The sequence below is a fragment of the Cinclus cinclus genome, chromosome 8 (assembly GCF_963662255.1).
Source record: "Cinclus cinclus chromosome 8, bCinCin1.1, whole genome shotgun sequence".
NCBI classification, from domain to species: domain Eukaryota; kingdom Metazoa; phylum Chordata; class Aves; order Passeriformes; family Cinclidae; genus Cinclus; species Cinclus cinclus.
This window is the reverse complement of record NC_085053.1, coordinates 7,262,583-7,289,690: the sequence shown is the minus strand read 5'-3', so window position 1 is coordinate 7,289,690 and position 27,108 is coordinate 7,262,583. Positions and strand designations below refer to the sequence as shown.

At 43.1% G+C, this 27,108-nt stretch overlaps 1 protein-coding gene across 1 annotated transcript in view; it reads left to right on the top strand.

Moving 5' to 3' along the window:
* LAMC1 (laminin subunit gamma 1) overlaps positions 1–27,108 on the top strand; it is a 65,639-nt gene that overhangs the window by 16,746 nt on the left and 21,785 nt on the right. Inside the window, exon 2 of the mRNA XM_062497853.1 lies at positions 25,961–26,265. Coding sequence (XP_062353837.1) covers positions 25,961–26,265 — 305 coding nt within the window. The remainder of the gene's footprint in view (positions 1–25,960; positions 26,266–27,108) is intronic.

Genomic DNA, 27,108 nt, shown 5'->3' with positions numbered 1-27,108 from the left:
CAGAGCTCAATACAGCAAGAAAACCCCCAGAGCAACGCATTTTTGCATGGGTATGCAGCAGTTCCTGCCCAGTCGACTCTTGCTGGAAAGATCCAGCCAATCTGCTGCCTGGAGCTGCCTCTGGTGTGCTGGGAAGAGGTATTGAGATCACCAGTGGGGTGTTTAGGTTGTGGGGGTGCTTATGTAGAGTATGCACCAAGGACATTCCTGGTTTAATCCTGATTGGAAGCAGAGCATGTTGACAGATCCACTTCCATCAGATCAGGGAAAGCTCCTTTGCAAGGCCAGGCACAGCACTGTAGTGCAACTTCATCTTTCCCTCTCGCTCACATTTGGGGAAAGGTGAAGAGTCAGCTCCCTCCTCCCCAGGTAATGCTTGAAAGCTGTCCAGAGAGGGCTTGGTTTGTAAGCTGCAGGGTCTGACTGGGGCTTTTGGGGTGCTGAACCCACCCTTCCTGCTGGGAGAGACTGAAAAACCTCTGGATCTTTTTATTTTTGATGCTGAATACATCCTTACCTCCCAAGGCACTGAGTTTGTGACTGCTGTGGAGAAGGGTGTCTCCAGCTCCAGCACAAGCTGAATCCTGCCAGCAAGGCAAGCAAGGGCTTGTTATCTAAAGATAGCGTGCACACATGTACACAGGCCAGGGGGTTTAAAGAGCTCTGCAAGCACTCTGATTTACAGTCATGCTAGACATCCTCAGGAAACTTAAAGGAACCAGATGCATCCAATAAATAGTGAGCCATTTAAGGTCAGCTTTATCCGTTGTAGCACCTATTCTCAATGGCAGCCATACCAGGTGACACTGCATCACATAAGCACAATAGGGCACTGACCTGTGCATCAGATTCAACTCTGCCACGTGCCCCCAGGCATTGGTTTTTGGCATCTCTTTGAGGCCAGTATATGTTTGTAATTCAGTAATTGCTGCAAATCATTTGGGCTGCCTATGGTTATGGCTTGTACTTAAGTTATTTGGGCTGGCCCTGAAGCAAGTTCTGTTCAACTCTCTCTGTCATTTAGTTATACTTCCTTTAGATTTATTAAATAGTTGTCTTCTGCGTGGATGGAAAATGTTAAAAATAGAGCACTCAGGGTGGGGCTATTGTGTTGGTGTTGACAGGTTCATTGGAAGCTGAAGCAGGTCTTGTATTTTAAGAAGCACCAGGTTTTGGAAGGAGTTGTGCTCGCCGATATCCTCTTGACCCTATACTAAGGAACTGCTCTTCTGAGCTAAGAAGAGACTGTCTCTTGGATAAATTAGGGTTTAGTGTGCTACTGTTCACTAGGATGTGTGATTATTTTAAGTAATTGACTGAACTTGGGATTTGTGAAGAATTGGGGTTTTTTCCTTGTTGATTGCTGTGCAGGCATATATAAGGAAACAAGGCACAAGTGATGATACAGAGGAAAAAAATGACAGTGTAGTGATCTGTACCATACAGAAAATAAGGTTTTGCAATTTTCCTTTCCCCAGTAGCTGTAACTGATGTAAAAACCAAATTCTTTGTTTTCAGGACCCTTAACTTTGCTGAGCTTGCCCCAGACCTAAGCCACACCTTTCAGATGAGAAGGTAAAGTATTTGATGGGATTCTTCAACCGTGGAGCTATGTCCCTAGATGTAAACCTGGACCACAACTATGTCTTGCCGTCATGGTTGCAGAGACAAGATTCCAGATAGTGCAAATAAAATAGTAAATAGTGCATGGAATGACAGAGAGCAATTTCCCAATTCTCCCATCTCTAGCTGTTTTCTTTACAACAGCTGTCAGCTGTTAATACCTGCATTTTGTAATCGTGGAAATGTTAACAGTGACCACACAGTTTTTATTGCACTGTGTCTGATGGTGTGAGCAGATACACAGGCTTATGTCAGGCCTGCGTGGGCACTTGCCAGGTATTGTCCTGTATCCATCTGTCTGTCTCTTGTGCAGCTGTGAAAGTCACCTGTAACTTGTGTGGAATTGCAGTTCTTTGGGAAACTGGGATGTGGAACAAACATTAGGGAGAGGTAACAAGCTGTGGGATTGTGCTTTTTTGTTTTTCTTTTTTTTTGTTAGCCTTCCTAAAATGATAGGAATAAGGGGAGGTTTTCTGAAATTCAGGTTTCCACAACATAGTGATTGCTCCTTTCTGCCTTCCATTTCTCTCAACAAATGTCTTTTTTGCCTCTCTGTGTGATGAGGATTCCCACTGATTTAGTAGGATCATCTCATCTTCCAACTCCCAGCTCAGCAGGGATGCGTGTCTTTTGGTAAGGAGCAATTAATGGTGCTTCCTCACCTAGACTGGTAACGATCATCAGATAATTAATACATCATCAGGAGGATTCTCCTTTCCATGCAGCTTTGCGACTTGTGCCTTAGATGGTCTTAATAATAGAAAGAGTTCTTAGAAAGTGTATATGAAAAAACTTGAAAAAAAGGACTGGATTACTTCCTATTGCTTACTGCCTTTGTTCCAGGAGTGCTAAAGTTTATTGCTTTGTTGGCTCTGGTTGGTGTGTGGCCGTGCTGAGGCTGGAGGTGGTGGGAAGCACTGCTCCCTGACCTCACATGGAATACAGCTAAATGTCTTCAGAGTGAGTGCACACATCCATCTTCAGAAGTTAATTGTAAAATAATTTTAATATAGCTGGAGATTTTTAGTTGAAGAGCATTCAGCTTTCTTTAAAAAAATAGTGGGGACTACAGGTTTTTTTAATGAGAAAATACTGTTATGTTGAGGCTTTTTTTGGAGTTCAAATAAGTAGCATGCTGCTTTAGGCCTTTTTTTAAAGCTTCTATTTATCTTTGTAGTTGTAAGTTATGAAATAGTCACTGCCACAGGTCACAGTATTTCTGTGCTAAATTTGGGAGCTTGCATTTTCCCTGGGAACTTGGTTGCCAGGTTGGTACAGCAAGCTTTAGCTCCTTAGCTGTTGGGGGGAAAGAGGTTCTTCATTCCATTCCTTTTTAATCTTTTTCTTTTTTGCTTCCAGTGCATTTCTATTCACTGTCTTTTCCACAGTTGTGGAAGACACTGAGACTCAAAGTGGTTAGAGCTGTTGCAGCCACTTGGTTTTAGTGTTTGTCTTGCCTCACGTCCAAGACTTCCTTTCTTCTTTGTGGTTTCTCATTATGTTTTGCCAAACCCCTGTATTTCAGCGCTGCTTCCTGCTTGTGGCTTTGTACCAGCTTGGGAATCTCCACATAATTGTTCTTTGCTTTTGGTGTGTGATAGAAGCAAAACTGTGCAGGAGGTGAAAGTGTAGAAAGAAATGAAAATCTGTGAAAGAGATCCAGGGGTTTTCCGTGTTTTTTTTTCCAGCTTTTTGCATATGATTATTTTGCATTTAAAAACTAACAAATAACACTATTTTATTTTTTTCCCCATGGCATTATATCTGGTCAAATTTTTATTAAAATAAATAAAACTAAGAAAGGTAGACCCAGAGCAGTGGTCTTCACCTGGCTGTAAGTGCCTGGACTTCAACAGCCATGGCAAATGATGTGGTTTCCCTTGCAAAAGTGCAGTAGAAAGCCAAGCTGCTCTTCATGCCTTCCTCTTTTGTTTACTGGTAATTTTCCCAAAATTAAATGCTGCTGACAAAAGGGATTGCTCAACACATTGGAGTATGTGTCCCACTGGGTCTGGAGATTATCTGCCCTTCTGGCAGAGGCATTGCAGGACACTCAGTGACCAGTGGTTGGCTGGGCTACAGCTTCCAGCTGGGGCATGTTGGAGGTGACACGTGGTCCAAGCACAAGTAACCGGGGATGCTCAAGCATGAGATCTTTTCAAGGGTACTGCTACAGAGAGTAGAAATGGTACTGGACCAGCTTGATGCCTCATGGCCAGGTCCATGCTGTGAGTAGATGGTGGGTGGAAAACTACCATCTCTAGTTTGGTTCCCAGAGTGCATTGTGTTGGAAATTCAAGTGTGCTGCAAAAAGTCCTTTATATGTTTTACTTACTCCTTTCCGAAGGGCTTTTTGAAGGTGTCATCTTTTGGCTGCTGCCAGCACCATGTTGGACACCTGAAGATAAAAGCACTCAACCCCCCCAAACTAGGTTCACTTTATCCATAGTGATGTAAGTGCTGTTGCTGTTAGCTGGAATACCCCTTCCCAGGCTCACCATGGCCCTCAAAGGCTTGTAGGGTATGTACCAGGGGTCTGTTCTCCAGCCCAACTGCCCTGTGGTACTCCAGCACACTGTTGGAAGCTAATAGGCTTTTCCTGAGGATTTCTTAAGCACATAGGCATTAAAATTCTCTCCAAAAACACAGGGAAACAATTAGGGGTAAAACCCTAGGAAGGGGACCTGGTCCTATTGTTTCTGGGATCTGCAGCTTTCCGGTTTACTCAGCCAGGCTTTCAAATTTTTGTCCTGCTGCTTAGAAGTAAAACACAACCCAAACCAGTATTTAGTTCCTTCTATATTTCTTTATATTCTAGGGACAGTACAGCCCCTTGAAAGGAGGCTTTGCAGAGGTAGAAATTACCAGGTGCTGATTGTTACTGTGCTTTTCTGCTAGACACTTGGTGTCTTTGAGGTGAATTAAAATGTTTAAAAAAATCTGAAGTCTTCTATATGTATGTATTGGGAATTTGCATACAGCTTCATTGCCTTACCCTGCTCTAAAGAAGTTGAATGGCTGATAGACGTAGAAGATTAAATGGACAAGATTGAATGTCCTTTAGGGCTGTCTAGTAACTGACCACCAAAATGGCTTTTGCCCCTCTGATCCACTTGGTCTGTTGTGGGTGAGGAGAAGGTCTGTGTGATTTCTTGGGATCTGGGAGTGGCAGGCATCTCTGATGTTGAGGGTTTTGTCAGCAGGCTGAGATAGCTGGGGGCTCTCAGCTAGGTGCTTCCTTCCTAACCTCTTCAGCAGAGCACTCTCAGCTGAATGAACTTTTGCCAAAATAAGCATTCCTACTTAATAGCAGTATATCACCAGCAATGACTCTGACTTCAAAGTCTTGGGAAGAGAAGTTGTCTGGACACTGTAGCAGGATAACATTTTTATGTACTTATTTTTTAAAGCATAAGCCTGGATTGCAGAGGCAGGGTTTCATGTTCTTGATCTGAAGTGAACGGGTAGGGAAAATGCCAAATTATTTTTCTGGAGTGAGAAATGTTTTGTACCTCTGCCCAGCCTACTGGTGGGGTGATGCCCCTGGAAAGAGCAAGGTGCTGATCTTCAACTGTGATAACTCGTTACAGTTTTGTTCCTGAAAAATGTCAGGGACATTCTGTTTCTGTTCCAGAAAAAGAACAGAAACAAACTTCAAAACCTTGGAGGTTGCTATGAAACAGAAGTGTCTTCCCTTGGCTCTATTAATAAAGCCTTTAAATAATACGCAATGCTGAATTCCCTTGCCATTGCTGGTGGGGTATAGTGTTATGTGTGGCTGGTGGATATGTAACTTCTCTTGTCACCAAACATGTCCTTGGTTGTGGATTCACTGAACTACTTCAGGCAAAATTAGGGTCCTGTGTGCTGACTGTCCTGTGGTACTGGTACAGAGGAGGGTGGTTTTCTGCTCCTATTTTGTGCAAGTGGAGGAAAATAATTTTGATCTTTTAATACTTCAAACATTTTTGAAAAATATATTTATTTTAGAAAATACAACTGTCCTGCACATAATACTTCTGTTTTTGTTTTGGTTTTTTTTTTCCTCTCTGGCTTTCAGTTTCCTTAAAAGGATTTCTGTTTTCTTAGTGCCTTACCTATGGAAAGCTTGATGCAGTTTGCAGAAAGGACCATGTTGTTACCATGTTACCCATGTTACAGGTTACACTGCCCTGTGTGTTCCCTGTGAGACCCAAGGTAGCTGGCACTGGCTTTGCATCTGCTGCAGGCAGACCTTCTGCAGGGGCAGGTTTGGGTTTGTAGAGCAGAGATGAGCTGAGGGTCATGGAGCCAGCTCAGAGGATTCAGCATCTCTTTCCATCTGCAGTGCTCAGCAGCAGTCCTGTTCATTATGGATAATTTGTGTAGAAATCAGACCTGAACAATCTGTTCCATGGAGGACCACAGCCCTAATGAGGAAACTTCTCCGTGTGCTGTTGAGGTGTTCTGGAGCCCTGTGTTTGTCCCCCCATCTGTTTGTCCTCTGCATGGAGTGCTGTGGCAGTGAGGAGCATGGGCCTGCAGCTGTAATGTGCTCTGGTTGTGCTGCTTGGACTAGATCACCTCCCAGAGCTGGGTGTCATTTTGGATCTTAGGTGTAGCCTTTGGTCAGTGAACCCTGAGACCCCTTCAGCTGCTGGAGTGTGGTTGCTCTTCAAAGTCTCCTGGCTGCTTTAGCCTGGGTGCCACGGATTCCCACTGGAGATCAGTCATGTATATTGTCAGTTTGTCTGTCTGCAGATTGGACCTTCATCCCTTTCTGCTTCCGTTCATAGAAGAGGTAAACTCGGAAGGGACCACAGACCATTCTGGACTTCTAATCCAGACTTCTCTTTGGAGTAGGATCAATGTTGACTTCAGGCCAGGTTACCCAGGAATTTGTCTAGTCTCATTCTGGAAACTTCCAAGTCCTCTTCCTAACATTTTTTTCATGAAGTGATATAGTAATTCACCTTGGTGTTGATGTCACAGGCGTCTCCCTGTGTGTTCCTTTTTGGATTTGTACAATTTCTTGTTCATGACAATCATGATTTTCCAGGTAGCAATCACAAAGCAGACTGCTGAGACCCTGCTTGTTAAGCATCAATTGTAAGATGACTTTTCAGATTAGGTAGGCTTGGGTGCTTACATCTGTTTAACATGGAGATAGTGCCTTAAAAAAACCAGTGAAGTGACTGGAAAGAAGAAGAAGGAGAAGGGAGAAGTTGAGTTGGTGACCTCTTTGCTGGATCGGTTATTTCTGTAGCTGACTGCTTGGGATCATGTCATTCAGTGGTTGCCCAAAGCATGTGCTGGGCAGGGTTGAGGGATAGCTTTTTGCTCCTGCTGGCCCTCTTGGTGGGATGTGCTTGCTTTGAAGATCTCTGGGCTTGATGCTTTCCTACTTGAAGACTTTGTCAGTTTATGTTTTCTGCAGAGCTTCGTGCATTCTTTCAAGGAGCAAACACCAAATTGACGAGTTTACAAAACCACATTGAGAAGTGAGAAACGTTCTTCTCTTTAGATATTCCTTGAACCTGAACCTCAGTTGCAGTAACTGTAGCAGTAAATGAAAGGTGTGAATTGTCATGTTCTCCCCAAAGGGTTATTAAACATCTGAAAGACAGCAGTGGTGTTTGGGCCATGGAGCAAGGGACTGCTTCTGATGTGGCAGAGACTAACATGCAAGGTGAGTGTTTCACAGCTGAGAGTCAAGAAAGAGTAGATGGAGTTGACCCTTCTCATAGGTGAGTGTGGTGGAGCAGCTGTTGCATCCTGTAAGCTTAGAAAGGCCCTGAGCTGTTTTGAGGTGCCTAAAAAGTCCTAATTCTGAGTCTTTCTTTAGAGCTTTGAAGTTTTAAAATGTTTGAAAGGAAGAAGTTGTGGGTACAAAAAGGCCTGGAATGATCTTACCCCTTCAGGCATTTTAGAAGCCCTCTCCCCATCACATCTCTGTGGGCTGATTTCTACTGCTGTTAGTAGCAAGCTGATCTCTGAATTTGAGTTTTTCTACTGTTTTGGAAAGCAGAAACTGAAGTAGAAATAACATCTCAAGAAAAGCAGGACGTGTATATGGAGTGTTGGCTGAATAAGCCTGTACTTTGTGTGTGTGTGTGAAGGTGATGCAGAAGGCACCTCTCCACTCCACATCACTGGAGCCTGGTTCAAAGAGCTCACCCAAGCTGGAAGGGCAGGCAGAGCAGCCCAGAGGAAGAGATGTTGCTAATTTCTGAATTTGCAGTGTTTCCTCCTTTGTCTCCACCCCCTGCGGACATATGAAATGACTTACCTTAATAATTCCAGAGACTTTTGTAAACAGAATATGTAAATATATATAAACATCTACTTGATCTGCTCTGGTTTGCATGTCTAGGAGCAATGTTTTACAACACTTTGCTCCCAGCCTTGGGGTAGAAGAAGAGGAGTGGGAAAAGGAGCTCAGGCATGCATCTCTTTATCTATGCTCAAGCCCACCTCTAATGCAGCCCCCTGAGCTGGTCTGTTATGGCAGCCCTTGCTACTCCGGGCAGGGTCACCCCAGCTGTTTCAGCTGGGCTGGGAGGCTTAAAGCCCATCTGCCCTTTTGAAGCTTGGAACAAAAATGGTCTGTTGTGACAGAGTGGGAATGAACCTTGGTCGTGATTTCATCTGCCTTCTTAGAATCCTCAGGATGTATCACTGTTTGCTAGTCTCCCTTTCCAGGTCACCATCCTTGTTTTTGCTGATGTTTTGATTATAGATGGTGATGTTGAGCTTCTGAAGAGTGGATGTCATCAGTTAAATGGATTTGTGCCACTCATCACTGTTGTGAGGAGCTCTTTGTGTCACTTTGATCACCACCTAGTTGGAGGCTTGACTTGGTGTGGAGCAAGTGATGCAAAAGGTGTTTTCTGCTCTTTGTTGCTGAGCCTCAAGTGTTCAATTCTACCAGGTACCAAGTGTTACCAAGGGAGGGCAGTCACTGTCCTAATGAGTTTAATAGGTTTTGGGTGCAGTTATCCATCCTGGGACAGCAGTACTATCAAAGTTGTTCCAGTGATCTTAAGGATTTTTAAGATGAAAGGAAAAAAAAAAAAAGGCTCAGTTCCTTCCTAATCCTTATCTGCAGCCAGGAGGGTATTCTGGTGAGGAGCAGTTTTTCTAGGAGAGAGGGGGAAGAGGCTCATGACTGAATTGCACTGGGAGTTATGGTATAGGGCAGATCAGTGCAATGATGCTTCTAAACTTAACTTGCATCTTTTTAGTGAAATTAAAAAAACAAGAAATTATCTAAGGTGTGTTCCTGGATTAAAAAAATTATGAGATCGCTTGCTAGAACATGGGGTACGCTTGGACTTGCACTCCAGGTTTAGCTTGTGGTGAGGAGGGAAAAACTGGTGCAGTCACTTTTTCATTAGAGGTTAGAAATAGGTTTCTCAAGAACCTCTGTTGGCATCTGTGGTTTTTAATCTCTTTAGAAATTGAAGAGGTGATATTTTCAGATAGTATAGCTCCTGAAGCTAATGAAGTTGGTTACTTGGTTTCTGAGGAACACAAAAGGCTGGAGCAAGATCAGATTGTTCAGTAGCACCTCAGCAGATAAAACTACTCCATGGATATGTTTTGTATGGCATGCTGGAAAGGAAACATTGGAGTTACTTCTGTTGATGAGATCTGAATTAAGTCTGGGAGAAACAAACACTCAGCCATGCATTATTTGGTGTTGCTCCAAGGGCCAGTTGGATTAATGGTGTCTCAGCTCTAGTTTTTGTAATTTCCAAGTGAGAATGGGAATGTCCAATGGCTCCTAACACCAGTACCACTGTGACTGCTCCACAAGCTTTGTGTGGAATCTAACTCTCAAGAGATCTCTGCTTGTTGGATGTGGTGATTGAGTTTAAGAAGGTTTTTTGGGGGAGTGAGGGGGTTGACAGCATGGATTAAACTTAAAGAACTTGGTGAAAGGGGGGAAGAATTAGAGCGATGGGAAGACCTGAGATGGAAAAGTTGGTGTAGGAAGTGACATCTTGGATGTTTTTGGGAATGCCGTGGTGATGTTGATAACCACTGGAGTCTCACTTCTGAGATTATGGGGCTCTGGTAGCATTTGGCAGAGTACCTGGTGCAGAATGCCTTATTCCCCATGGACCACTGCTGTAGATCATTTAAACTCTGCTGGATTTATGTGGAATATCAGTTAAAGCTCTTTGGACTGATTTTTTTTTGAGAGGCTGCATGTGCCTATACAGTCTCAAAACTCATTCCTGTCTTTTTCTGAAATTGGGATGGAATGGATGGTAACTCACTGAAAGGAACAAAACATTTTAAAATACTGAAGTGTTCAAACTGTTAAGCCAGCAGCACGACGCTCTTGATTTACTGGATAATGCCCTAATGTTGAAATCAAGTGCTTGAATTAATACAAAGTCTTCTGCTGATGTTTTTTGGGAGTAAAGAAGTGACCACCACTACCCCTTATAAACACTTCTCAAAGGAGATGGCCATGAAACTTCTCTTGGCTGTCCTGCCACTCCTCATGGGGAATGTGCAAGTCTAGAGCACACTCTGACTACAGCACTGGCTGTTCTCTTGTGTCTGATCCATAGCTGGAATTGGCTTCAGCTCCCTGTGTGTTTGGTAAGGGCCTGCAAGCTGAAGCAAGAGGAAAAGGGAGGAAGCAAGTGCTTCTCATGTGCAGAAGAGGGATGGGGCTTGTCCTTTATGGTGACACCTCTTTCACTTAATGTCCAAATTTGAAGCACAAGTGGTTTGTCTGTTGCTCCTGGCACTTGGCAGTTGCCCTGTGAAATGTGGTCCTGTCAGGATGGGTTCTGGACCCTTGGCTGGGAAGCTTTGGATCTTGTGCTCAGTGGGGTGGGGTGAGCTGTGGCTTTGGAGCTGGCATGTGGGAGTGGAGATGTTGGATTTAGTCTACGTGCTGTTCTATAACTCGTGGCCCGGAGGGGCTGCTGTGAGGAGGAGGAGACTTCCCACTGCAGCTGCAAGTTTAAGGGGTAAGCAGGAGGAAAACCAAAAATGTTAGTACAGTTTGTGCTGAATTGGGCTGCCCAGTCTGTGAGTGATCAAAAGGGAGCAGATGTGGTGTGTGTGAGTGGATTTGGAAACCCTGGTCATGGAGCACATCTCTTCTTGGACTTGCACCCTCAGCTGGATGCAGGACATTAAACTTGTGCCTTTGAACCACACTGCAAACCTGAATTGTATTCATTCCTTCTTAATTTTTTAATACTTCCCTTTGGGAGAAAAATTACTGTCTTGAGGAGTGGTAATGATTTGTCTGAGCAGTCCAAAGATTAAACCAGCTTTTTGTCTTCAAGTTCTTAATAAAGCTTTTGCTGTTTTATAATTTCCTTATGCATAGGTTTGAAGGTACTCTTTTTTTTTTTTTTTTTTTCCCCCCCCCCCCCCAATGATGTTTTGTTTGAGTACACTTTTAAGATCTGTAGCTAGTGATGGGTATTAAGCTTGAGTGATTATCCAAAGAGCTGTTGGAGTGCTTCATTGTTAGACTCAAAAGTGGGAACTGGGTGAATTAGTTGCTTATAAAAGGATTTAATAGCAGTGTGAGAAAAGGAGGAGCTGTGAGTTTCCTCTGTGTGCTGACACTCAGCATCCACCCAGTCCTGGAGAGCAAGCTCAGAGATCTCATAACCAGGACTTACTGAATTTTTTTTCTTTTTTCAGTTTAATGCTAATTTAAACAATATGTAGAGACTATCCGGTGTAAATAGAATTGTCACAGCTCTGTGTTTGTTTGCTATAGCGATAGATATATTTAGGAAAACTTTGATTAGTTTTTCAGTTGTAAAAGTGTGTGTCACAGGGATCTTGTAAGCTTGGTATGTTTTGGAGGGAAGGAGTTAAATCTTGAGAAGAGCTAATTACAAAAACCCAATTATTTTCTGAATTTCACTGTAATATATGACTGCAGCTAGACAGCACAATGATTTTTCTCTGCCTCTTCATGCTCACAGGTTTACTTGTTGGAGTTCATCTTACTTACAGAGCTTACTGGTATGTCCATGAAAAGGCTGGGAACAGCCTGGTTGTGTTTTCTCAGGATCTGTGGGAGACTAAGCTGGGGGAACATAGATTACTCTTCAACCAGCAAATCTGGAGGAGGATGTGCTCATGTTGAGCAATGTGGTTTAAATTTGCAAGACGTTACTGTCTAGTCACTTGGTTAATGAAGCAGTGAATAATTTGTGTGCTTAATGTTCTTGGGAGATTGAAATGTCTTTAAAAAGCCAATCTGTCGAGCTGCCTTGTCTTTCTGCAACAGAACTTAGCATAAAAAGTTACCAGACCCGGTTTAGGTGACCAGCCCAGTAATAACTGAGGAAATAAAACTGTGTGTGATCAGCATAGTGACTAACTTCTTTATCGGTGACCTTGACATAGATGAAAAATACTTTGTGTGCAAATTTTAGCTGCACACTCTCCGACTTTCATATTTTGTGGGGTTTTGATGATTCTTTTTTTTTTTTTTCCCCACTCATATTTACATACCTTCAGTACTTAGGGGTATAGATAAAAGATGACTGAGAAGAGGAAAGAAATTCCACTCATGGAGCCGAAGCGAGAGGTAGGAGGCTAAGCATGAATGCCTCCTAAAACTCCCTGAAGGTCTCTTCCCATGTTATCCAGAGTAAGCTCTGCTTAGTCTAGCAGTATTTTACCAGAGTGATATTGCACTGTGAAGTATATCGAAAGCTGTTCCCTTATCCTCAGCAAAATCAGCTATTCCAGGAAAATGCCCCCTGCTAAATTGTCAACACTGTCAGCTTCTTGTCCCTTGTCTCCTCCATCATCACTGTCCTTCAGAAATCAGCACTACAGATCTAGATTTCTTTATACACTTGTTAAAAGAAATGTTAATTGCTGTTTTTTAATAGACTGAAAATTAACTTTTTACTGCTATCTTTAGATTGGAAAAAAGTAGTTGCGATAAAAGTTCAAATAACTTACTGTAAAAGGGTCCCAGTGTGATCTGGAAGTGATTAGATCATTGCTGGTATTGATAGAAGGCTTCCTTCCTGTCATTTGTGTGAAATCTAGTGTATCCAATCGCGGGCCCATAGCATGCATCCTTTTTTTTTTTTGTTTTGATTTGGTTTTTTTGTTTTGTTTTGTTTTGTTTTTAGCAGCAGTGCTTTTATTTTGCATTGGCTTGTGTAGGGAGACCTGAAATTAAACAAGACTGTACTTGAGTCTTTTTGTGTTTGGTTTAAGAAAATTCAGGAAGTATTAGGTGGTACTATGTGCTGGTAGTGGAAATGCTGAATGAGCTTAAAAATGACTTTTTTCCCTGACTTCTAAAAGAAAATAGAGTATTTCTTTAATAAAAGGGCTCTTTGAGGCGAAATACTGCTTTTTTTTGGTAGTAATACAAATAATCTACAGCAAATAGAGGGTCATCCCACCTTGGTGGAGGAAAAGCTGCGCATGCAACTTGTCCACACATTTGGTGTACTTGAGGCGTTCTTTTTTGGAAATCCATTCACTAAAGCTTCTCTCAAAGTCTTTGGAGCAGTGAGACACCCAAGAAGGTTATCACTGTCCATTTACTCATCCAGGGGGAGGCTGTTCTATCTGATATTGCTGCATAACTTTGTATGTTAAAGCTTTTTTCCTGACAGTGACCCTAAAAGGCCGATGGAGTTATTTGCAGTGACTCAGGCAGTCATGGCTGTTAGCTGTCTCTTTGCAAACAGAAGGCAGTTGTGTTCCTCTTGCTGGAATGCACTGCCCTGTGGAAGTAACACTCACCTAAGAATCTGGTCTGTGCCCTGTCATGTCTTAGATAGTTTCTGAATCCTTTGCTCTTCTGCTTGAATGGGTAGAAGGAAGAAGCTCTCCACAAAAATGGCAGTTATTTTTAGTGTTAGGGGAAAAGTCAGCCGAAGAGGGAACTGGAATTCAAATATGCATCTTCATCTCTCACAACTTCTGGCTGAAGTCAGATGTGACTCCGAAGCAATCCTTATTGTGGAGTTGGGAAGATGCAAGATTTCCCTCCTAAAACTCAAGCAAGAAGCTGGCACATAGGAAAACCCTATGTTATTAATTCCTCTGCTCCAGGACTCCTTCTCACCCACCCCTCCTGTTTTAGCAAAACCAGAAATTGAAGGTTGTTTTGAGTGAGTGGCTGCAAATGTCTCACTTTACCCACTTGGATCTTGGCAGTCATTAGTACTTCTTGTGTTTGTCTTGTATCCATCTGCTGCCTTGCATTTAAGGAGTCCATAAGATTTTAATCTCTAGCAAGTGTTCTTTTCAAACTGAAGTAGAGCAAGACTTTTCACTTTTAATTTAGTATGAAGTTCTGTAAGGAGAAGTTTGAGGGTAGAAGGCAGTGTCAGTGTTGCATGCGTTTGTGATAAACCAAGATCCTTTCGCCCCTGGTCCAATGCACTTGCAGCATTGCCTTAACATGGACAGACTCTGGGTTTGACTAATTTTTCTCCTTTCAGAAGTTCTTGCAACTGATGAATCTCCTGTTTTGGCTCTAAATTTTATGTCATTGAAGTAGAGACCCAACATGAAATGCATAGTGCCAAAAGAAGACAGCTGCCTACTATGGCTGATGTATGCTGCTCTTAAGGGTTTAAAAATAGGTTTTAGGGTTTTTTGCCTGTGAGTGCAAATTTTGCCCTACTGATTGCTTTAAAGATAAGGGCTGATATTCAGTTGGAATCAGAAGTTTACTGGGAAGTGGTAAACTTTAAGCAATAATTATCTGATCAGACCATCAAGGAAGCAAACCTCTAGAATTTGTACCATTTGGTATCTTTTTTGGGTTTTCCTCCATTTTTATTGCATTGTTGTACAGATCTTTTTTTGAAGTGATACTGTGAAGATCAACATTTGGGGTTGTGTAGTAGTAGCTTTCTGTGAATCCTGTGTGAGGCACCTGTCTAGCCAGAAATAGAGAAACACAGACATGGAATACTGTGGAGCCTTGGAAGTCTGAGCATTTGGACATGCCACTTTTTGCTGAGCCTCAGAAGCAGATTCAAGAGCATGATGCTCTTCATCTTTCTTTGGGTGTCTGTAGATTGAAGGGCCACAGGTAGGTTGGTTTGGGTTTGACTTACCACCAAATTTAAGAATTCAGTGAAAACAAAGCCTTGAGAGCACTGTATTGTTTGAGACATCACAAAGGCAGAGGCTTTACAGATGGGCCTAACTGGCTGATTCTTTCCCTTTCCTAAAGAAATACTATCAAAATTGTCAACGTACAAATTAAGGACCCTGAAAGGAGAGGGAAATAGAATTTTCTTGACCCAAATTTTGTGGGCTTCTACTGATGGGCAACAAATTACTTGAAGTTTTAATGTGTGGTATTTTACATTGCTAACTGAGTTATGAGAGTTGTCTGACTTCAAAAAAAGCTTTTTCATTACCTAGGGATTCAGCATTTAGAAATAAATGTACTTAGCAGCACTAGTAAGAAAATGAATTTTAAAATTTCTTTCCTGAGAAAAATATCTTCTGTCTGGTAGAGCCTGTTCTTTGCAGCACAGCTGCCTCACTGCTCTGATGCTAGCAAGGGGAATTAATTGCACATCTGGAATTCCCAGGGTTCCATTGCATTCCTGTCACTGGGAGCCAGGCACTAACATTTAGTTTCCTACCACACTGTATGGCCCAAGTTTCAACACCACCACATAAGCTCAGAAAATTAGAAGTTCCCATGGAAGGTTTTAAATTCATTAACGTTTCATTTTCTTGTATCTGCTGGGACTGATGTAGGAAGACACTTTTTCCAGGAAACTCATCTGATGTCTCAGCAGTATCCCAGGTGGTGTTTGGTTCAGCAACTCTGTTGCTATCTTCTCAATCCTTACAAATCAGCAAAGTAGTATTTTAATTTGGAAATCTCCCTCATACAAAACAGTAAGGAAAGACTGTTCATGTATGTATTCTTTTTCGCAGTTTTCTGTGTTCCTGGATAGGCAGCCTTTAGCCTGTAGAAGGAATTCTGATCTGTAGGTAGCTTTCCAAATCCAGGTCTGGTCTGGATACATTGAGGTGTTTTGGAGCCTGATGTGAAGCATATCTGGCTCTCTTCTGATCAGTTAAATCAATAGCTGCAGATTTTGCAGCTGGATGTATCAAGAAGCCTGGACTTAGCATTACCTTTGAAGGATCAGCAGGAAGCATCCAATTTTATATTCTTTGTTCATGGTGTTCCAAAATAATCTTAGGGAATTGTTTCTGTCCCTTCACGGTAAGCCATGCTACCTTCTCGAGTACTTGTGTTTTTTGGCTAAACTCTTCTCAGAAATAGTGACTGCATTAAGTAGTACTTTGTCCTTCATGTGTCTCCAGATGGGATGTGTGGGTGAACATGAGCTCACACACTTGTGTATTTAGCACACCGTTGTGACTTCCACAGGCACTGGCAGCGTGTACAGATTATTCTCCAGAGGCAAAGTTGAAGGCATTTGCTGGCTGCTGTTACGTGTGAATTGGGAACTGGAGTGCAGTTCCTTCTCTGCTTCAGTGAAAATTTGGAAGAGCTTTGCTTCTGACTTCCCAAAACATATTTGAAACACAACTCAGTGGCAAGCCTTGTTTTGGAAATGGCCTCGCTCCAGCAATGGTTTTGTCAAGTCTGTTTATCCCAATTTCTTCCCCAGCTTAATAGGCTGAGAAAGTAAAACCATTGTGTGTGGGGGTGGTTGAAAATGGGCTCTATGGATATTGCTGCGATTTGTGTTTCATAAATAATGGTAGCTTGTGCATAAGCCTGTAATTGACTGAAAATGCATTTAAAGTTAGCATGAAGGCAAGTCAGCTGGTGCTTGAAATCCATTGGTGGCATCTCTTGGGAGGAGGGGAAGATGGAGAGGCAGGAGATACAAACTGTGCAGCGTTAAACAGCATGATTCAAATGTGCTTGAAGTTAGTTTTCTTAAATGTTTACTGAAGAGGGCAAAACTTAAATACTTGGGAAAAGACAGCTGTTGAGTCTGCATCAGGCCAGGTGATGGATGGTCACAGCAACAGTATTATTCCCAAATAACAGTGCTGTTAATTCTGGCCCGTGTCTGAAAAAAATCTGGGGCTGGTGAGTGGGAGTTGGAAAGGCTGAAGGGAGAGTGAAACGTCAAAATTCCAAAGAATTCAGCATTCTGTGCAAGGAACATTTCTGGCCTCTCCGTGGCTGTACATCCAGCAGTGTGTGAGTCAGTCTGGAGGGTCATGTTACTCCCAGAGCTGCTGAACTTGCTGCTGCTTAGAGCATTCCTTGTATATAGACATATCACTTAATTTGCTCTTAATTAAGCTCACCAATATGAACTGTGTGTTTTTGATATCTAATTCAGATAGGACCAAAGCCAGGTGTTAAAGCTGTTGCACACTGTGAGTACGTGTGAATCAGGGGTGAGTGGGGAAAGTGCTGCCTTTTGACAGGGGAAAAGGCTTCAAAAATCTTATTTATTAGAAATTAGTGGCTGATTATTGTAGGTGATGGAGCCATTGAACTGGGTGGAGTAGCAGCTCTCCAGTGGGAGTTGGTGTGCCCACCTTCAGGAGTGCTGGGCCTGGTGCAGGGGACATCTCACCCACACATATTGGCACCATCCAGAACAATTCTCTTGCTGCCTTTGATCAAGACACCTTTGGCTCTGATCATCTGGGTTTCTTGAACTTCTGAAAGTGAAGCATCACATATGCTTTGACTTCAGGTGTGCTGTTTGAAAGAGCAGGGGGAGAACACTGGCTGCTGCAGGGTGGGGCTCCTGGGAGGTCATGCAGAAGGAAAACCTGCTGACATTCCTGCACTAACAACATTCACAAAATGCCTTTTATTTGATTTTTTTTCCCCCTCAGAAGTCAGTAAAATCTAGTTATCCTTTAAAGAAATGGTTTCATAATCTCACCAGATTATCTGATAATACGTTTCTTACAAGGTACTGCACTACAGTCCAATAGGTTATTTTCTTTTTACAGGAAATCATGTTTTTGCCAATTGGCCAAATACCATATTTAAAGAAGCTGTGACCTTAGTTTTCTTCAGCTATTTAAACTTTCAGAGTTTGAAAGTAGTTTTTAGTCTCTTTCTTCTCAGTCATTCTTCCATCCCCACATCTTCACCTCTGAAAAGGTACAGTTTAAGTTGAACATCAGGAATACTCCCTCCAACACCTCCTCTTCTCAAATTAAAATTTTTAAGGGGAAATTATCAAAGTGGGATTTGCTTTTTAAATTGAAGACTATGAGAATGACTTGAAAGTAGGCAAGACTTGTTGCTTTCTTGTGATTCCTGTGGAGATGTGGTCTTAACACAAGAAACACTCACGAGAAATGCTTTTCCATGTTGCTGAAGATCAGGGATGGAAAGTGTCCAATTTGATGGAAAGCTTTTTGGTGCATCTTCTCTGGCCAGCAGCTCTGATCTCGTGGGGCTGTGGTGGTGGTTGCGTGCTTCAGATTTTGCTGGATGGTAGTTCTATCTCCAACATGAGAAAAACTCTTAGAAAAATGTCATCTTGCTTGGATACCAAGGTCCCACGGTGACTTGGAATGGGTGGGAATTGTCAGTTTTCAAGGGCTGTTATTACTGCATGCACCATTACTGTTGTCATTGGACTGTCAGTAATGAAAGGAAGGTAATAACTGTGTATTCTGCCAAGAATAAAAGGCAAAAGACAAGTTTTGTCTTTTCTGCCTACATAATTTTTTTTTCTTTTCTCTTTGATTCTTGGGTAAAACTTCTGTTTTGTGAGGGTAAACTCCCACTTTCTTGTGTTCCTTCAGTTGTGGGAGTGACCTGTTTTCACCCATACCTGTTGTGTGTGGGTTGTGGAGGACCTTCTGGACCTTTGATACAAGCAAGTGAACTTCCAAGGATCCCAGCCCACAATAACACCAATGCATCTTGTTTTGGTGCTGATACTGGTGGCAGGAGGTAGTTTTGCAGTCTAGATATGTCAATGAAATGGAGCCCTCCCCAAAATGGCCCATGGCATCCTTGATCATCTGTGATCTGCTGTGCTTGCCAAGCATAAAGAGCCTTTTTAAAACGAGCTTTTATCATTTGTGCTGAAAAAGGCTTTTGAGGCTTCCTGTGCAGCTAGGACTTTTGTGTTGGACATGGGATCTTCCCAGTCCCCAGTGAATAAACACAGCTGGCTGTTTTGGGAAATAGACTTAACATCTTTGCATCAAAGCTGTACAAATAAGGCATCAAGCTGCACTGAATTAATGGATAAGGTTTTCTGACTTTTACACGGACTTAAAAGTGATCAAATGAAGAAAATGCATTTTTTGCAAGGCTGCCTTCCGCCCAGAGGAGGGGGAAAAAGCCTCCCCCCTTTGGAAACATGACTGAAACAAGCAGCCTCCATGACCTATCAATGTTGGATTATCATGCAATAATTTACTGGGCAGCCTTTTGCTGTCCAAAGCCGCCCACGCTCAGGAGTCAATGGTGCCTTTGTTTGGGAGTGCTGGAAGAATGCATGATCTAATGGGGTGGTGGGAGTTTGCCTTCATTCCAGCATGCTCCAGGCTGTGCTCATTCCTCCAGTGTCCCAAACACATTTCCTTCCTCTGTCCCCATCTTAGAACATGCTCCCAGAAAAAAAAAAAAAAAGTCCATGTTTGTGTGTCTGTCAGGCTCTTTTAAAACCCCAGCACCTGTCTGTGGTGGAACTCCACATGCCAGAATCTTTGGTTTGGTTGGGCATGGCTTAAGAAAAGACAGTTAAAATCCTTCAGGCCTTTCTTATTCACAATATATGCATATAAATCTTGAGGCTCTTCAGGTGAGGACAAGAAAATAAAGATTTATCATTACTAGTTTGTGTTCCTGTAAAGGCCACAACTCTTGGCATGTGAGAACTGTCATCTGTGCTTCAGTGTGGAGTTATTTTCCCTAGTGGAATTCCTCAGAAAGTGGAAATCCTTTACTTTCCTGTTTCAGATGCTGGATATTCAGTTTGCTTGGGCGATACCATCTTCCTCCTCTACAGATTGTCTCAGAAGGCTAGGGTGTAGTTGTAAAGGACATTTGCTCTAGAACTACAGAAATGTCTTGGTTTTGGTCATAAGTATGATTTTTTTTTTTCATGCACATGTGATGCAAGTGATATAATGTATTACTCATGTGTCTTGCAGGTGTTAGGCTGTTTTTGTTTAATGAAAGTACTTTATTCCAAAAGAACACGTATCTCAGGGTGTTCCTCACTCTCCTCCCCTCTCATAAACTCTGTCATGCTCTTGTTGTCCATCTGCATGCTGAAAAATCCTATCCCATTCCATTAGATGGGAAAACTTACTCTCCTTAAATGTTGGCCTCTCATTTGCTGCCCCTGTGATCCAGGAGGGAAGGCTCTGGAAGGGTTTCATGCATGAGAAGCTGAACAAAATACTATGGTAGCTGACAACTTGGAGTGGTTGGTTGGCTCAAGATGCAGCAACTGGTCTTGAAGAAGACCTTGTGAACTTGCTAACCTCTGTCTACTGACATCCAAGTTTCTGCCCCCTGCAAGGAACACACTGCTTGTGTGAGGTTCTGGGATCTGTGTGTGTCTGGAAGAATAGGAGCCAGTCTGTTTTACCTATGCTGGTCCAGCATCGTGCTGGGTGCAGGGGGAACTGATGGCTCAAGTAGGGCAGAGTTAAGGCAGTAATAAAGGTGAATGGTCTGGAGCACATTTTGGTCTAATAACTGGGAAAGCTGGCTTATATTCCTGGGAATTATGGGGAAACAGGTTAGAAGAAAAAATCAAAATAAAATGCCAATTGTATTTGATTGCTCTCCGCCCTTCACTGCAAAATGGAAATGAAATCCAGTTAAAAGTACTAAATAGGCTCTATTTGTTACTGGGTTTGTTTTCAATTCTTTTAACCTTTACTAAGACATGGGTTGTCAGCAAGTACATGTGTGAGAAAAGCTGCCTTGAACCAGGAGCCAAGCAAAAGAAAAACAGTAAAGTTTAACCATTTCATTAGTGCCCAGTGGATTTTGTGGAAAACAAATCTGCAGAGGTTTGATTCTTTGCCTGATGCAGTCTTCTCAGGTGGATTATTTTTTCCCTCAGCAGAATTCAGTGGTTGTATGCAGGAGAGGTTTTGATTGCATCAGTTCTTCCCATGTGCCAGTGCCGTGTGCAGGGGATTCAAGTGGAATCACCAATAATGAAGGAGGCTGACCTGAGTGTCCTCTGGGCTTATCTCACCCAGGCATTTGCTCACAATTCAACACTTGTAGTCATCATGCCAGCTGGCGGGACAGTTTTCCTGACATAAATTATCCATCCGTTCTGAGGGGCCTGAATACAAGGAGGTCTTTTGTGTGTTGAATGAATTCCTAACTTCAGGGAAAAGGGAGGAGTTTCTGAAGATCTAAATGGCATTTGCTTATATGGGTTTTAGCATGGCACGTTTCCTGGTGGACCTTGGGATCCTGAATTTGGTGATCACTCAGCTGAGGGAGGGTTACAATTGCTAATTACAACTGGCCAAGCCCAACAATGGGAGCAGGTTGTTTGGGGCAGTATCCCCTGAATCAAACAATGCTGAACATTTTCAAATCCGCTTCTCCTGCCTCTCCAGGCATCCAGGACTTGCTTGCTCCTTTGAACCTGTAATTGCAGTACTGTCCTGAAGGCTTGTATATGTGCTTGTTTACAGTAGAGAAAGGGATTAAAGGGTTTGTCATCCTGAAATGTCAGAGGGGGCTGGTTATCATGTCACCTTGTCACTTGCTGGTGAATAGCTCCATGCCTCAGAAAAGATGCAGTTTTAAAATATGTGGCTCATGATTTTGAGCACTGGGTGCTTTAAACACACATCAGGTTGCACTCATGAAGCGCTAAACTCACAGTCACTGATTCCAGCATCTGCAGTTCCTCCTGCAAAACAGACCTGCCGCTTATCAATACACACCGGGAAATACTGTCTGACACTTGACACTATGAGACAGCTCTAAACCAAACTGAGCTCCAAGTCGGTGCTGACTTCTAGAAAAGGAGAACGATGTCGTTTTATCTTCTAAATGTATTGTTTAAAACTGCCTTTCACCTGGTTATTGCTGTCATCATTTCTTAGTGTAGTAGATGTATATGTTTATTCAGCCCAGCAAGACATGAAAGCAACCTGGGCTGCTTATCTTTGCAGCCTCAAAGAACTACCAGGCTGTTAAGTGCAGTATTTATGTTCGGTGTGAGCAGTGGGGAAACACATTTCCACACTGTGTCAGCTGGTCTTGGAAAAACTCCATTGTTCCAGCAGTATTTACCCGGCAAGGCACTGCACAGCCACTCTGTGTGCATTAACTGCATTCCTCTTTAATGCCATTAACTGCACTGCTCAAGGAGTAACGCTGCCAGCTGCCATAAATGTCTTTTTCAAGTTGCTTGCTCAGTTGGGAGGGGTTTGAATGCATTTTCTTGGCCTGCCATGTAAAACTGGAGATGAAAAGGGAGGGTCCTTGCCATTTAGCAGAAGGGGTTCCCAGGGAGAAGGTTTTCATGTTGCCCGGAGCGCAGTTGGCATATGCTGTGCCTTTAGCTGAGCTTGGGTTTTCACAAGGAGCTGTGGGAGACCTTGTCAGGAAACCAGGATCATAATTCAGTTATAGTGGAGAACAAAAAAAAGTTGTTCATTTCTGGGGCAAGCAGCCTGTGACCTGGCCTTTCATCTAGAGCAGAAAGTTGTGTGTGTGAGTGAAAGCACATGCTCAGCCCCCTCATCATTCCCAGGATTCTTTTGAAGCATTTCCTCCCCATCTTGATGAAGCCTGAACACAGGGGTTTTACTTCACACCAGTGGAATGTAGTACTAGTAGAAAACTAACCACCCCAATTCAAAAGAGCAGGGTATTCCTGACAATTCAGCTGACACAGCTTAATGAAGTGACCTTCATTGTGGTCTCTGGTTTATTTTTTACCCTCTCTTCACTTAGGGAATGGCTGCTCTTGCCTGATGTTTTCCTGTTTTCACTTGTCATTAAAGTCACCCAGAGAAATCCCACCAGGGCTGACTTTCAGGGTTAGATTTTGCTTTATCTTACCATATGAACTCAAAGAAAACTTTCTCATTAAGCTGATGACACTTTTGCTAGTGATACAGCTATGATAGTAGTTGTGTTTATTAGTTGCTCTCCATCCAAGATGTTGGTGAAGTTCTGGGATAGGCTGCCAAAGTTGCAGGTCAACAACACACTGGGGTATTCCTGCAGAAGAAGGAGGAAGTATTTGCTTCCAGGGCCCCTTGCCTTTTACCTGGAAAAGATGTGAAGTGTATTCTGGGTTTGTTTTACCATGGAAAAAGATGTCTGTGTGTCTTCAGCCTGTTGTCTTGTGTGTCTTGAATTCCTGCGTGTGCACTTTGCTCCAACCTAAAGCATATTTTGCCTTCAGTGAGGAGCTCTCTCTGAGAGCTCTCCATGTAATAGAGAAACAGGAAAGCTGGGGGGGTCTGGTTTGTACGCAGGCTCTTACTTAATTGCAATTCATGAGAAAAACACTCCAAATACACATTCATTTCTTTTTACTGGGCAGGAAGGGGAGGGAATGCCTAAGCTAAGGTAGTGCTGAGTGTTGATCCTTTGGTAGAAAGCAGTTTGGCATTAATGATGGTGCATGCTTCTCACTTGTCTTCTTTGTATAAGAAAATCCCATTTAGTAGTCAACCCCAAATCAACAGTGATCTGGTACTGAGCAAGAGCCAGATTGTGAATTTCTCGCTTCCAGTCTTGTACTTGGGTGATCCATAACTGCACAGGTGATATAAATAGAAAAGGATATTTTGTAGAAAGTATCAGGGGGAGGGGGGCTTGTATCTGTATAATGTCCCAGCTGTCCTGCACGTCAGACACAGACAGTATTATTTGGTGGGTAGTTTAAACACCAGATGGGTCTTTTTCTATTCTTGGGTATGTGATTTGACACTGGCCAAATGCCAAGTATCCACAAAAGTAATTTGCATACTTTCTTTTGTTACAGTTCAGCAGAGGAGAGGGGAGGGAAAAATAACAAAGGGCTCATGAGTTGAGATAGGGACTGGGAGAAAACACTTCAATGGCAATACAGGTTCAATTTTGAAGTTATAACGTAAATTCATTATTAACAGAGTCAAAGGAGGATGATGAGAAATAAAATAAGCCTTTAAAACACCTGTTTTCCCCCCAGCCTATCCCTCTTTCCCACCAACAGTGCAGGGAGACACAGTGTGTGAGTTTTAGTCAGTTTGTCACTTGAGATCTTTTTCTGTTCACTCAGGGAGAAGAGTCTTTCCTCTGCTATGCCATGGGGTCCCTTCCATGGGCACACGGTCATCCCAAAACTGTTGTGGTGTGGGTCGTTCATCCACAGGGTGCAATCTTTTAAGAACGGGCCGCTCTAGTTTGGGAGCAAGGGCTTTTTCTCTGTCTCTGTGAGCAGGGGCTCTCTCTTTCTCTTTTTTTAGTCTCCCACTAGATCACAGCTTTCTCTAACACCCACCCACTCCACTTTTCCCACAGGCTGGGAGTGGATCTCTGCATCCCCTGTGGACTTCATGCATTGCAAGGGGCCAGTTTGTTTCACCATGTTCCTCACCACGGGCTGCAGAGGAATCTCAGCTCCGACACTGGAAGCACCTCCTCTCCCTCTTTCATTTCCGCTGACCTTGGTGTTGCCATTTTGTTTTCCCTCACATGTCCTCACTTCTTCCTTTTCTCTGAAGACAAAACAACCTCCCTAACTGGGCCAGCAGCATGTCCATCTCCAGAGCCATCAGACTGGCTCTCTGTTGGAAGCTTCTAGCAACTTCTCATAGAAGCTACCCCTGTGGGCCCCCGTGCTAACAAAAACCAGGCTGTGCCAAACTAACACACTGGGGGACATAATTTTTCAGGTAGTGTATATCTTGATTTTTACTGTATTTTTTCAGTTATGTTGGTTACTGGACCCTTTGCTGTGCTTCTTCTGCAACTTGGGTTCCTCCCTCTTGCCAGCCGGGCTTTGGGTGTGACGTGTCTAATGCAGGCTGGCCCCTGGCCTAATCACCAAGGGGCCTGCAGGGCAGAACTGTGCTTCGTGACCTAATTCATGGCTGTCGGGTTGTGCACGTGTCCTTTGAGGACATTCTGTTCTTGGTGCATGGTGCCTCTGGTCTGCTCCCGCTTTTGAAGGAGGTGAGCCCTTCAGCAGTGCCAAGCCTCATGTTAAAATTTAACATGGTACATGCAGATCATTAATTTTACAAGTTAAGATGAAATCCATGTGACTTCTATGGGTTGAAAAATCCTGTTTCTCAGCCAGCTGAAACTCTTGTAGTAGGTTTTGTTTTGTTTTGTTGTTGTTGTTTGTTTTTTTTTTTTTTTTAATCAATGAAAGTTCCAGTGATGGCTGCAAGTTCTGCTTAGACCACTGTTTTTCTTGGAAGTGGTGGGAGCATAAAAAAGCATGGCAGGGACTAAACACCCGAGGTTTTATTCCAAACAAACTTAATGTTTTAATGTTGTTTTAGCAAGCTCCCTACATGTTTCAGGGTATCTTGATCGTACACAGTCTGCTTGCTGAAGTGGAGCAAGAACAGCTGGGACACAGCTGCGTGCCTCCTCCTGGGAAGCCTTGGCCAGCCCCTTGACCAGCATGGATAGCAGACAAAGGTGGCTGAAGGCTGTTGTGGTTCTTTTCTCCCAATAGGTTCTCTTAAGGATGTGACTTCCTTGGGCAGTTGGTTTATGTGCATGGGAATAGGTGGGTAGCTTGTAAATCATTGCACTCCAATCTGAAAAATGCCTTGGTGACTTTAGTCAAATGATGCAGGGAACTTAAACCTCATTTTGTTTTTCCAGGGAATGAGTTGAAGAGGGCTGTAGTTGGTATGTTTGGTGCTGGAGGAAAAGCTTTGTGAGCTGTAAAAAGAGATTTGAGGTATTGTGTATTTAGGGAGGAAGCAGAGGTACAAACCAGACTCTGTAGTGGGACTTGTTCCTCTCTGGTTAGTACTTGTTTGTCCTTGCATATATTTGGGAGAAATATCATCAAGTGTCATGATTAACTTGGGCTGGGCCTTAAATACACACAAACTACTCATGGGTCTGATATAGCCTGACATCTGTTAGGGATGTATGGAGAAGAGAATTGCAGCTTCTGAAATATGTTTGTTTGCACAGAAGCTTGTAGGTCTCTCTATTTAGTCTGCCCTCAACTTCTACTTTCAGTTTGTTCACCTTGTCTTTTCTTGGAGATACAGTACTGGACTGGAATAGATACTTCTGGTGTTGCTGGACATGCTTATCCTTCTGGATAATGCTGGGAGATGTTTCTCCAGACAGAGAAACTCAGCGCAGCTCTTTCCGTTCTTTCTCAGTTTTGAGTCCTTCTCATGTGTCTCCTGTCCCCCACAGGAAAAGCCTTTGACATCACATATGTGCGCCTCAAGTTCCACACCAGCCGGCCCGAGAGCTTTGCCATCTACAAGCGCACACAGGAGGATGGCCCTTGGGTGCCCTACCAGTACTACAGTGGATCCTGTGAGAGCACCTACCACAAAATCAACCGTGGCTTCATCCGCACGGGGGAGGACGAGCAGCAGGCGCTCTGCACCGATGAGTTCAGCGACATCTCCCCTCTCACCGGAGGCAACGTGGCCTTCTCAACACTGGAGGGGCGTCCCAGTGCCTACAACTTTGACAACAGCCCTGTGCTGCAGGTATGTGAGCAGGGCTGTGTCAGTCAGGTGGTCTGAGTTGAGTCTTCCTGTTGAGTCACTGTGGATGGTGACTTCGTGCAGACTGGGCTGCTCTACAGCCCTTACTCAGAGGGAAAGGCCTTTGAACAGCTAAGTTGGGATGGACAATCCACAGAGATGCTTTTGAAGGAAGAGTTGAACTCTTGAGTCTATTGACAGTAAGTTTATGGTACAAACAAGCAAACGTGGTAATGTTAAGGATGATTTGTCAGTAGGCGTCATGGAAATCTTCAGAGGATGAATGTAAATCTTGGCAGCTTAGAAAGCAACTGTGGATATTCTGCTGTTGTTTCAGATACAAGGACAGAGGAGGGTAAAGTCTCAGTCCAGTTAATATTTGAGAATCTGCATGTATATTTCAAGCAGTAACAGTAAGAAATACAGGATTTTTCAAAATACATAAAGCATTACAGGAATTCCTACCCTGTTCTCTTACATGTGTGTTGAAGCAGAGAAGTTTGATTTTATCCTTGGTATTTTTCTCTTACAAGTGGCTTGGAAAGAGAGTTTTGGCAGGGTTTTTTGTTGTTGAACATTTTTGAATTTTATTTTTGCATTCACAGGAGTGGTTGGGCAGTGGTCAGGAGCATACTAGGAGCACCAGTTTGTCTGATTTACTTGCCAGTTTTTGTGTTCTGCTTGGTGACTTCTCCAGTTTATATTGCAACAAGGAGCTAAAGCTGTGGGGTTTGGGTCACTGGGGCTCATTGTCTTCCTATCAGAGCTGTAATTGCCATCATGTCCCTTTGCTCTTGGAGTAGCAGGAGCAAAGTGAGATGATCACCCAGTAGGCTCAGGGCTTCC